Source organism: Vipera ursinii (genome assembly GCF_947247035.1).
Source record: "Vipera ursinii genome assembly, chromosome: 5".
NCBI classification, from domain to species: Eukaryota; Metazoa; Chordata; class Lepidosauria; order Squamata; family Viperidae; genus Vipera; species Vipera ursinii.
In genome coordinates this window covers 26,328,330-26,340,761 of record NC_139518.1, presented here as the reverse complement: position 1 = coordinate 26,340,761, position 12,432 = coordinate 26,328,330, and the positions used below count along the sequence as shown (strand labels likewise).

At 39.5% G+C, this 12,432-nt stretch overlaps 1 protein-coding gene across 4 annotated transcripts in view; it reads left to right on the top strand.

Annotated features, from left to right (window-relative positions):
- RNF13 (ring finger protein 13) overlaps positions 1-12,432 on the top strand; it is a gene marked incomplete at both ends in the record, with an annotated part of 49,939 nt that continues 37,507 nt past the window's right edge. For all 4 annotated transcript variants that reach the window (XM_083364430.1, XM_083364428.1, XM_083364429.1 and 1 more), the window contains 3 exons: positions 1-102; positions 9,356-9,482; positions 10,927-11,007. In XM_083364430.1, coding sequence (XP_083220556.1) covers positions 9,369-9,482; positions 10,927-11,007 — 195 coding nt within the window. The remainder of the gene's footprint in view (positions 103-9,355; positions 9,483-10,926; positions 11,008-12,432) is intronic.

The following is a 12,432-nucleotide window of genomic DNA, read 5'->3' as shown; positions in this document are numbered from 1 at the left end:
CTCGGCTGGATCGCTGACGGACGGAGGGTGGGCTCGATTATGGCTTCTGGCTGAGCCGCCCTGCGGTCCTTCGTCTGGTCTGGGACTCTCTCTCCCTTTTCGGTAAGGGTTTTTTTCCTTCCCACCCAGGGCTTTGGGGTCGCGGTCAGAAAGCCTAGGCTTCTTTCCGGAGTTGAGCTCTGATTGAGCGTACGTGTTATTCTTTGAGCCCCGGTCGTGGGGAGAGGCGGGGAATCTTATTGCTTTCCAGGGCGTGATTTTGTTGCCTCTTCTCCCCCCCACCCCCTTCCCCGTTGATTCTTCTCTTCTCTTGTGGGTCTTTGCAAGCGCAGGAGATTGTTTGCACGTTCAGGTTGTGCACGGTTAAAAAAAAAAACCGGGGCGGTGCGGCGGGGGGGTGGCAGGGCTGTTTTCTCCCAACTCTTTCCACCCCCCCCCCCACGCTCAATAAAGTAACTTTCGTTTGACTTTGGCTGCCTGTTTTCGCCTTTCCGTCTTCGTTTTGTGACTTAGGCGGGTCGTCGTAACCCTGCGTGGATAGGGTTCCCGCGAGCTTTGTCGCAAAATTCTTTCCGCAGCGCCTCGGCTGAAAATCGCCCCGATTTGGGGGCTTGCTGAAGTTTCATCACGCGCGAGTGGGGGGGTGGGGGTGGGTTTCTCGCTTATTTTTCCCAACAAGCAGAAGCCGAACACAGTTGCACGCAGGGTGATCCTGGCGTCTTTTGTGATGCAGTGTATGTTTGTGATGACACGACCCTTTTTTTAGGGCCCTCTGTTGATTGGGCTGAGCGGGCGCGGGAGAGTTTTACGCGTGCTCTTCAGCAGCGCGTTGAAGATGGTAGAAAATCCTTCTCTTTTGTTAGTTGTGGCAGCGGATTCGGGTTGCCTCGAACTCTTCTCCAACTTTAATAACGTTGAATCGAAAACGAGGGGGAAAAAAAAGTCAATACAGTTTGGATGTCGTCATGCAGCTGTTTAGTTATTTGCCTCTTTAAGTTTCTTGTAGGTTTATACATAGAGGGGAGTGGCTTTTGAAGACAGTCACACTTCTCTGTGTGCTTATACCAAACAAGGGATTGAGTAGTTACAGAAATATAAACTGCTGTACAAAAGTTTGCAGTTAATATCTTGGGAAATCTCAGTTCTATCACAGGAGCAAGCCATAATGCAGTTTTCCCTAACTTGGTGTCTCCAGAGGCTAAAGACTTTTTGGACCAAGGGATAAAAGGATTGGCGGAAACGCTGCCAAATCTTAAGGCATACTCCTGATGTGATTGCATTGAAAGTCATTTTCTGTCTTCTGTCTCCCTCTATGTTATAATTTAAACCCATAGATTATTAATAAATAGTCTGGGGTCAAAAAGTGAGTGGTTCCCTTCTCTCATGTGCTTGCTTAAAAAGAAATTTAAATTGTTTCTATATTGTAGTATAATGTCTTAAATATAGCACTTAATAAGAAAAAACTTCTTTCTTTTCTGCCTTTCTATCAGGGCCTAGTTTAGAAATTTGGTAACGCCTGGCGTTACCAAATTTCTAAACTTTCTAAACTTTAATACATGCCTGTATTACACATTTTTAAACAAAATCCATAACTATATTGGGATAATTTTTCAGTTTTTATCACCGCTGAAATGGAGTGGATTTTACAACTGAAGCTATAAGTGCTGGAAATATTGAATTTGAATGCTGTGACTACATAATTCAAAAAAACATGGTACTTTCTGTGTGTAACAACTTCCACTGGAGTTCGATAGGGGCCCATATCCCTTTAAGAAATGCTTCAGAAGTCTACTTCTCTTTGCACACAATCATTGTGATATACTATCTGCTTAGATATGTTAAAACAATTATTTGTGCTTGTGATAATTGAAGTTTTGAACACTCTAATGTCTCTCCTTCCCCTGCTTAACAGGACGTTGTTAACACCTGTAGATTCAGTAACCATATATTTGGTATATGCATGTATATGACAATAGTAGCAATTTAATTGTCATAAAATGTAGAAACCTCATTGTTGGATCTTACTAGTAGAAGGTACATTGCAAATGTTCTCCTTGCATTTAGATGTGCGTGATACATTTGTGTACCATGGAAGCTAGGAATATAATTACTATTATGCATATACTCACAAAAACATATATGACACGGAGAAACATCATAGTCTAGTTTGAATGTATACACATACATGGCGCGGGGGGGGAAGAATCCTGCAAATTTACAGGATGGATGGTATAAGGAACAAAGCTGTTACAGAATCTAGTAGTTCTGCTATAAATACTTTGTAACTCCTCCCAGAGGGGAGCAACAGAAACAGACCATGAACATTAGGAACTATGTCTATTCAATCAGAATAATGCTGGAAGGAAGGTCTTTTAGTCCAGCCCCCTGCCCAAGCAGGAGACCATATACAATTTGAGACAAATTGCAACTGTTCTTCATATTTTTGGGCTTTAGGCCTAGTTGCTCTTCTCTGCATTTTTTCCAAAGTCTCAGCATCTTTTTTTGTAATATTGTGACCAAAACTGGATGCAGTATTCCAGGTGTGGCCTTACTAAGATTTTATAAAGTGGTACTAATACTTCATTTAATTTTGATTCTATGCCTCTTTTTATACAACCAAGGAGTATATTAGCTTTTTGGGCTGCTGTGGCAAGCTGCTAGTTCACATTTAAGTGATCATCCACTAGCACTGCCAGGTCCCTCTCACAGTTACTCTTTTTGAACCAGATTTTTTTTCTAATCTGGTTTTATATTCAAATTATTTTTGATCTACTCTAGATTAAAAAGGAGTTCTAGCACATGCCCACATTTGTGATTTGGGGCTGAAATTATCTGAGACAAGCCCATAGTTGTTATGCAGGCTCTGAAATCTCTAGTTGACCCAGGCATAGAAGTTCTAGTCTCCCAAAACCAAATTTCAGTTTTTCCAATAGCAGCAGCAAGATAACTCAAGGATCTCATCCAGGGCTGTTGAGTAGCAGGGCAGTTACCATACTAGAAACAATCTCAGCTTCTATCTCTGTCCCATTTTCCGGGAACAGGTAGTCTTCAGTTTACAATAATAATTGGGAGTGGATTTCTGTCACTAAGCAATGCGGTCATGTAAAGATTGACATAATATGACCACATTGCTGCTTCCCATTGCTGTTATTAAGTGTGTCATTAAGCAAGTCCCAGAAAGCTCATAAGCAGGCTGGCCATCAAGTTATGCAGCATGAATGCAGCAGGGTCAGGAGTGGCTGCTGCCATGCAGGGCAGGGTGCAAGTGTAAAATATACACCTATATTTTACACTTGCACCCTGTGAGAAGCTGTGGGAAGATGTTTTGGCAATATGAGCTTTTCCAGAAAGGGCCCAGATTGAGAGACTATGAGTTGCCAAGATGGATTGAGGGGGAGGAGGAGAACAGGTTCAGGTAGCCGCACCCTAGATTCTTTCAGGATATATGTAGTATTAGAAAGTTACAGCTTTAAATTGGCAAGATTCTGTCCATTAGGTGTAAGCAAATAAAAGATTAGATTCAGTCAGGATTTTGCTGCGTTGTCCTTGGGCTTGAGCCTGAAATCAATCTTGCCGAACATTTATTTCTTAGTAAGAACCAGGAAAATTTTCAAGCATGATTACAGATCCAAAAGTGTGCCAATAAACTCCACAGCGGCTAGCAGCATTCTTACTCCAGCACTGTCAGTAGGTGGACTTGCAGCCAATAATTTACAAGCTGCTGTAGTGCAGTTGTTGCAACAAGTTATCCAGCAGTCGCAGTGGAGCCAGTGCTGGTGCACTCTGTGGAAGCTTACCAGAGAAATACAGAGGAGATGTAGACCAACTAAATCCTTCTGGTTCAGTGTAAAATGTTCTCACAGCAGAGCAGCAGAATTTTGAATAGATCACATTAGTGTGACCTTTTTATTGAATTTGCTGAAGGGGTTGGCTGTGAAATGGGCCATTCCAATGATAGAAGGCAATGACCTGATATTGGATAACTCCCAGAATTTTTGTCAGGAGATTTAGAAACACTTTCTGCATTCCCATTCAGAAATCACAGTCAGTTGGGAGATTTGGAAACTCAAACAGAGCAACAGGAAAGTAAGCTTGTTCGTTTCAGATTTTAAATAGTTAGCCCTGGATGGTGGATGGAACGAAATGGCACTTGTCATCCAAGTGCTGAGATGCCTACAGGTTGTCAGTCTAAGGTTTCTAACGGTCGCATTTCTGGACATGGATGGGGGAGCCAATGCAAATTGGAGCTCTCAATAAGACCATCTCAGAGGAGGAAATAGGGAAAGGCAAAGAGATCTGTGCTTCTGTTTTTACTTGGAGTTTCAGGGCATATTGTCAGGACCAACATGGTGAGAAAACCAAGAGTGGGAACTAGAGCATCTGAACAACCCGCCAGCAAGTACGTACTCTCATCCACAGGTGCTAAACAGAGGAACACCACTAGACTCCATCATGAGAGCTCACTGGAGGGAACCAGCCAGCAAATAAAAGAGAGCTCAAGACGAAGGGGGTAAGAAGAATTTTTTCTTACTCCTGTCACTATAATCTTAGAATTGGGGTATAAGGTAGAAATAAAAGCTTTCATCTCATCACAAGCTTTATAGATGTAGAGGTGGTGCATAAATTGCAGCAAAACTACCAAGATTTGTAGAAGAAGAGACTATAGACAGCTAGACTTTGAAGGTGGGTCCTATTTTGCAATTCACTGCTCTAGTGCAGCTGGCAATTGACATGGAATTCTTGGCCTTGTATGTAACGGCTTCCTTGCAAGTACCTGTGGTGCTAGTTCTCTTCTTGATTTCAGCTCCATAAACCATGACTGGATTGTGTGACGAGCAATCTCATTTCCCTCTCCATTGAGCGCAAACTTGGTGCTTATAGTGACCATCCAGCCAGAGTATGTAGAATACCTACTAAGAATTCTGATTTTGCGGATGTCTTTGGAGAGCAGAAGGAGGCCACTGCACTTCCACCTCATAGGGACTTTGATTGCACAATTGAACTGAAACCTGGAGCAAAAACCCCAGGCAAGAGACATTATTACATTATACCAGGGTTAGGCAACCTTGGCTCTTTTATGACTCGTGGACTTCAACTCCCAGAATTCCTGAGCCAGCCATGCTGGCTCAGGAATTGTGGGAGTTGAAGTCCACGAGTCATAAAAAAGCCAAGGTTGCCTACCCCTGCATTATACCAAAGAGCTTAGTATTTTAAAGGAATACTTTGATGGTTTGCTAAATCTCTCTTTAAGATTTCCCCCTAAGTCCCCAGCCTCTGTTCCAATCTTTTTCGTTGCAAAGAAATGAAAAAGTGCATACCAATAAGAACATGATCTGGGATCATTATCTGTTTCCTCTGAATAGCAGACCTATCAGACAAGCTGCAGAACATCTGCATCTTTAGACCTGAAGAATGTTTACAATCTCAGTCAGATAAAAGAAGGACTTGAGTATCTCACTGCCTGCCTTCAATATAAGATATGGAAGTTTGAATATATTGTGATGTTATTTGGATTAGCAAATTATGGAGCATTATTGTTGAGATTAATGAATCATGTTGGAGTACTTCCTTTTTTTTAAAAAAAGAATATTTTAAATGTCAAAAGAAAAGCTATGGTGTCCAGCACTGTCTTAATTTTCAACAGGCCCTCCAAACCTCTGTAGTCTAGTGTTTAGTTCTATGATGGTAGGGGTAGGCAACCTCGGCTCTTTTATGACTCATGGACTTCAGCTCCCAGAATTCCTGAGTCAGTTGACTCAGGAATTCTGGGAGTTGAAGTCTATGAGTCATAAAAGAGCCGAGGTTGCCTACCCCTGGCCTAGATAAATGAAATATTAATAAAGAAAGGCTCAACTTGCTTTGGGGTAAGTGCATCTTTTGTGACTTAATCAAGAAAGCTATTTTGTAAGGGCACTTACAACCATTTTCTAAGTGCACCTAAATTAATTTTTCAGAGTTCTTGATATGCCTTTGGGGCAAAGGTTATGGCATCTAGGCTGTAATTAGATAAACCTGTCAGGTTTCCCAGTATGGGATAGGCAGTAAAATAAGGTCTATTACTTTATAGCTTAGATCAGGCATGTCAAACTTGCGACGTCTCTCGGAACTTTTTCCCATTGCCGAAAATGGGATGGGCGCGGTTTCTCCGTGACGCTCCAGCCTGTGGGCCGGCAGTTTGACACCCCTGGCTTAGATCAACATCTTGGCTTGGGAGAAGATGCATAGACACATCCCTCTCTCTCAGTCTCTTTTAAACATGACATCAAGATTAAGTGGTGACTTGCAGGTTCCGAGTTGGTAAAACTGATTTACACATATCAAGGATCAATGGTGAAGGTGATATCTGGTTAGGAGCTTTACTTTATTGTTATAATAACAGATTTTTGAAAGACTCCCAGAATATCCCTCTGTCTCCCTTTACACAAAACAGAATCAAACTGAGTTCACCTTGAGTTTGTTTCACACCTCATCTGTCCCAGGACTGAGTTGATATTTACTTAGTAGTTCTTGGATTTCTTCTTCATGGTTATTGCTGAACTCTTATGTGTGTGATGGGTGGATAGGAAGGGGATTATATGGCTTGTTGATTGAATGCTTTGCAGAAGCTTTCTTGGTGTTTGAATTGGTCCATCACTGTAGTGGAGCATGGTTTCTAGTGGGTGACTTGGATAAGGGGGTCAAAAATTGGGAATAATTAGGGGTAAGTGTGCAGGCAGTGATATGGTGATGGCAAGCATGGAGATTTATGATAGGAAAAGAAAGTGTGCTCTCAGAGAATGTGACCTTATCCTTAGTATTGATGCCACATTCCAGCCTCTGTACTTGGTTCCAAGGCCTGGTCATTGGAGCAGAGTTCCAGATGCTACACCCAAATGCAAAGTCAATCTGTGATAAGGCTGTGAGAGGGCTGACCTGGTGTGTATTATCAACCTTGCTGTCTATAGCAGCAAAAGATATTTGAGCATCACTAGAGGAAGATGAAAATTGAATCCAATTGGGCAAAGGTATGAATATTTATTAGGGATTACCATGTGGCAAAACGACTTGTTACTCCACTTTTATGGCTGCCCAGATAGCCAGTCAATGCCTTCTATTGGGTGCCTGGCTCCCACTTGGGTAAGGAGCAGAGAAACAGTATTTGTACACCCTTAATCATACTTGTGGTTGATTTTTAGCAAGCCAGGATGAGAATGGTGTCTAGTTATTCTTGATCTTTCAGCAGCTTTTGATACTGTTGATCTTGATATCCTTCTAATTGGTTTAGGAGTTTTGGGATGTGGTGTGCTGCCTTCCTTTGAGGCGGGTTCTAATGGGTGTTGGGAGGGGGAAGAAATTGGGCCATGAGCCATTTTTTACCCTTTCCTATTTAATCCATATGAAGCTATGAGATCATCTGTTGACAAGGGATTAAGTGTTATCAGTATTTGTTTGTTCGTTTATTTTTATTCTTTATTATTTTTACAAATAACTCTAGGCAGAGAACATATCCATACTCCTCCTATTTTCCCCACAACAATAGTATGCTGATGAGACTCAATTATATAACTCTAATCTAGGTCATTTAGTATCTGGTAGCTCACTAGATGAGATGGAACAGGCTTGGACTCAACCTTTTGTACAGAGTAAGAAATAGGATTTAATGATCTCTCCTGCCCACTCCCCCACCCTCATTTCTGGAGAGTGTCTTTTGTTAACTCCAGGTGTAGTAGTACCATTCTCCTAGACCGGGTGGGGCAGGGCCAAGGGGTCCTTTGCCTAAATCCATGTTGTGCATAGGTTGTGCCTATTAGATTGAGAGATTCTGCTAATGGTCACTCATGCCTGAATCATTTTAGTCACTTCCCAGATGGACTGTTGCAGTGAAGTCTACACAGGGATGCCATTTTTAAGCATTTGGAAGCTGCAGCTTATCCAAAACATTTTGGGTGCACCATGTTATGCTCAGGTAACACCACTGCTGTGTGGGCTGCTTTGACTTTCAATAGGTTTCAGGTGCAATTCAGCATGCTAGTTACCACTTTTAAAGCATTGGGCCAGAATACTTGGTGGGCTGCTTGTTTATCTCTGTTCCACCTGATTTGCCCATGTGCCAGAACCCTTGTGTGAAACACTGTTATCTGATGAGATCTAAGAGTTATGCCTTTTCTGTTGCAGTGCCTGTCTTGTGGAACAGTCCTCAGTCCCACCCCTGAGGTTTGGAAGGCCTCAACCTTATTGGCCTTTCAGAAGTCCTTAAAAAGGGAGTCATGATGATAGTGGAATCCAATTTATGTGTTTTGCTCTGTGATGATTGAAGAACCAATTATTTTATCAGGAGTCTTTTATTGTTATTGTTGCTGCTTTTTAATGTGTTTATTTTTATTACTTGTTAGCCACTTAGAATTATTTAATTAAGATTGGTAGCCATGTACATTTGTAAAATAAATGCATCTTGGCTGGGTTAGAATACTTATTTCAGATAAAGTCATGATTGCCCCCTCATTGCCAGTGCAAAGGTGTACTTTTAGGGATTTGAACATAGATTTCTTCTTACCTTCATGAATTGTCTGATCCTTGGTGTAAATACTTGGTCTGTGTGCAGTTCCTGCATGCTTGTGTAATGCCCATCTCTGGCCTGGAAACTTGTTTTCCACCTTGCCAACCTTACTCTTTACAAAATCTGTGACAAAATTTCCCTTATAATTCAGGAATAGTATCATGCAGGTAGTCCTCTTTAATGGCCACAACTGTTACCTACAATTCTGTCATTAAGCAAAGCAATTGCTAACTGACACCATGACTGCGATTCTGATCGTGCTTCAGCTTTTCTTTGCTTTACAGGCCTGCAAAGGATATAAATGTGAAGACTGATCATAAAATTTACTTTATCACCATCTTAACTGTACATAGTCGTTAAACCAGAGTCACCTTTACTACACTGTTGTGACATCTAATACAATCATACTTCATGACTGTAAAGATAAAGGATTATGATACTATTAGTAAAGTAATAGAGAAGCTGTTTTTACCTTTAAATCTAAAAACACCCTGTGCTGCTTAAAATATCCTTTGTCAATAGCTTGTTAGACTGTGTGCTATTTATTTAACAACTGGATACTTAGCTTGCTTTTATAACTTGTGGCTATAATAGGATCACCTCAAAGCATTTTTATACTTTTGTGATGACATGTTTCAATTATATTAGAGTGTGAATGCTTTTACAGCAACATCAATTAAGAGGGGTTGAGGCTGCCAGAAGAGCCAGAACTTTGTATCTTCCTTGACACCTGAAGCGGTGAAAGAGAAAGTAAAGAAGAAGGAGAAGTGAATGCTTTTTTTCATATCCCGATTCTCTTTTTTTGTTCTTTTTTTCCAGGAATTTCATTAAGATGCTGCTATCAATAGGAATGTTAATGTTGTCTGCCACTCAGATTTATACTATTCTCACAGTTCAGCTGTTTGCTTTTTTAAACCTATTGCCAGTAGAAGCTGACATCTTAGCGGTAAGTTTTATAATTATTTTATAGCATAAAATATTCTTCAAAAATGGTACTCAACCCTTTAAACCTAGTTGCATGTTAGATACACTCAAATAATTTACCAGATCCTATGGCTAAATTTTTCCTAGCACATATCCTGACATTTCCTACTGATGTCTACTATCTCAGCTATGTATGACATCCACTACCTCATTATATTGCTTCCCATTTCGCAATAATCCTTTATATTGCTGTTCTGTCCCTTGTCTTTCCCACCTTCTTGTCTTTCCTTTTATGAACCTTCTTGCCTTCATAAAAAAATGACACTCTGTGCCCTTCTTTTGACTCTGATGCGACTTCACTCATTTGCAGAATGGCTCTATCTATCCCATTTAGAATTTAGCCCTAATGCTTTATTCAAAGGCCACTGCGGCCCTCAGTTCAATTTTGCTTTTCCAAAGTCTTATTCCACAGATGTACAAACTGTCAATGGCCAAATATATTTAGCAAAATGAGTTGAGAGCCTCTTTGCTACTAGGGCAAAGTGGAAACTGTCCTTGCTTATAGCAGGTGAATGTATCCACAGAAAAGCATGCACACAAATTTTTGTTCAACCACTTTTTTTATAAATTGTCTTCCATCTTCTCCCAATTTAAGTCTTAAAAGCACTAAGTTAATTGTAACTTATGAGCAACATGCGATATATATGAGTAATGAGTTGGGGAGCCACACAGGGAGTAATCTCTGGGTCAAAGTGCCCATATTTTGTCTAGTAGTCTCTGCAGAAGTCTTTTTCTCCAATATCTTTTATCCCAGAAGAATCTCTATTGCGCTTTTCTGTGATTTGCTTTTTCAATGCCTGCTATGTAAGCCATGTCTTAGTACAGAATATTTCTACTTAATAAAAGAATTTCAGTATTTCTCAACAAAAATTAGTGCTTAGATTTCTCTCCATGTTTATTCTCTGCTGATAACAGGTTTTCAATGCTGTAAATGCACTGTAAATAATAATTTTAACTTGCTCTAGTTTATGTTTAAGTTAAGTTAATATTGAAAAAGTAATATATAAAATTTAAGTAAATTTTATATAATTGTTAATTCCCTTTTTTGAGTGCAGTAGACAGAATAGAAGCAAAAAGCTGATTGAATTTCTAAATGTTGGGTTTTTCTGCCTTCCTGGCAGTTTCTGACTCTGATTTTCCATAAAAAGAAACTAGTTTACACTCTACAATTATTCATGAATTTGGTTTAAACATAAGTCTTAATAAATGAAAACAATATATATATTATATTTGGGCTACTTCAAAATTTCAAAATTAGAAATGTCTTGCTCTTTGCTTTGAAACCATCTTTTTTGCAAAAACTATGCTATTTGTATTCTACCATACAATTATATAATAACATTTTATATGGCTAATTTTGCAGTTTAATGCATGATATATGTTTTTGTGTTTCTTGTGTATTACAGTTTAATTTTGAAAATGCAACACAGACATTTGATGACTTACCAGCAAGATTTGGTTACAGGTTGCCTACTGGAGGTTTGAAGGTAAGAAATAATTTTAAACAGATTATGGAATATTTTTTTTAAAAAAATCCTAATTTATGACATTTTATGACTCTTTATCATAAATTTAAATAGGTTGTGATTTATTGGCCAGTTAACTGCAACAGATTTGTCATAGCTATGCTTTGAAAAACTGTAAATATAAGCACATAAATTTATGACATTTGATTCATTCAATTACACAGCATGTATAAGTATAGATATATTAATTACAATTTGATCTAAAAATAGTGTAAGAAAAAACCCTTTCGAATTTCCCCAAGATTTTATTTTAAACTGGAAACTAGATCACAATTCCATTGAAACAGATTGTTTTTATTATGAAACAAGTAGTCCTGGACTTACAACCGCAATGGAGCCCAAAATTTCTGTTGGTAAGCAAGACGGTTGCTAAGTGCCCCATTTTACGACCTTTCTTGCCACAGTTGTTAAGTGAATCACTGAAGTTGTTAAGTTAGTAACATGGTTGTTAAAAGTTAATCTGGCTTCCCCATTGACTTTGCTTATTAGAAGGCCATAAAAGGTGATCACATGACCACAAAACACAGCAACCATCGTAAATACATGCCAGTTGCCAAGCATTTGAATTTTGATCACATTAGAAGAATCTTTTACTTTCTAAAATTGCAGCCAAAATTAAAATAATAAAATTGAAATGGCTAGTGTAGGGTGTTGAGTCTTTACCCTATGCTCAGTGTGTAAATTTAGTTTTGAAATATTCTTCAATCCCAGTTACTTCTTGGAACTTTATTCCATGAGACTGGAACACTGCAGTGATAGTGTTACCCTGATTGTAATTTACTGACTATACAAATTGTCATCTGCTGCTCAAAGAGAAATTTGGGGATTCTTGTTTAAACAAAACATTAAATTCTTGCCATTTGAAATACTAATTGAATGCTTTGAGGTAATGTAACCTAATCCAGCTGTAACTGAGTGCATCATCTCTCTTAACTACACTGTTAGATCTCTGTATTATTCTGTTTATTATTCTGTTCATATTCTGTATGAACATCTTCAGCATATTTATGTTAAATTTTGATTCTCTGACTGGATTGTTGTTCTGAGTGCAGTTCATCATAGAAAAATGGAAAATAAGCCCGTGTATATTTTATAATTTTCTCTAGTGTCCCATAATCCAGAGTTCCCCAACCTTTCCAGGTTGGTAGCCTGGAGCACGGGGAAGGGGGAAAGAAGGGATGGTCTTCTTGGGGGTGGGTAATGTATGTACATGTGTGTGTGCACATGAACACCCATTGCTCACGGTGACACCAGTGCTTGCACATGGACCTGCGAATACCCACAAGACTCACAGCGACGGCGCTTATGCGAGTGGGGTCACAAACGTCCATGATGACAGTCGAACAAGTAAGGTGTGAATGCTTGCAATGATGGTCATGCGAGTGG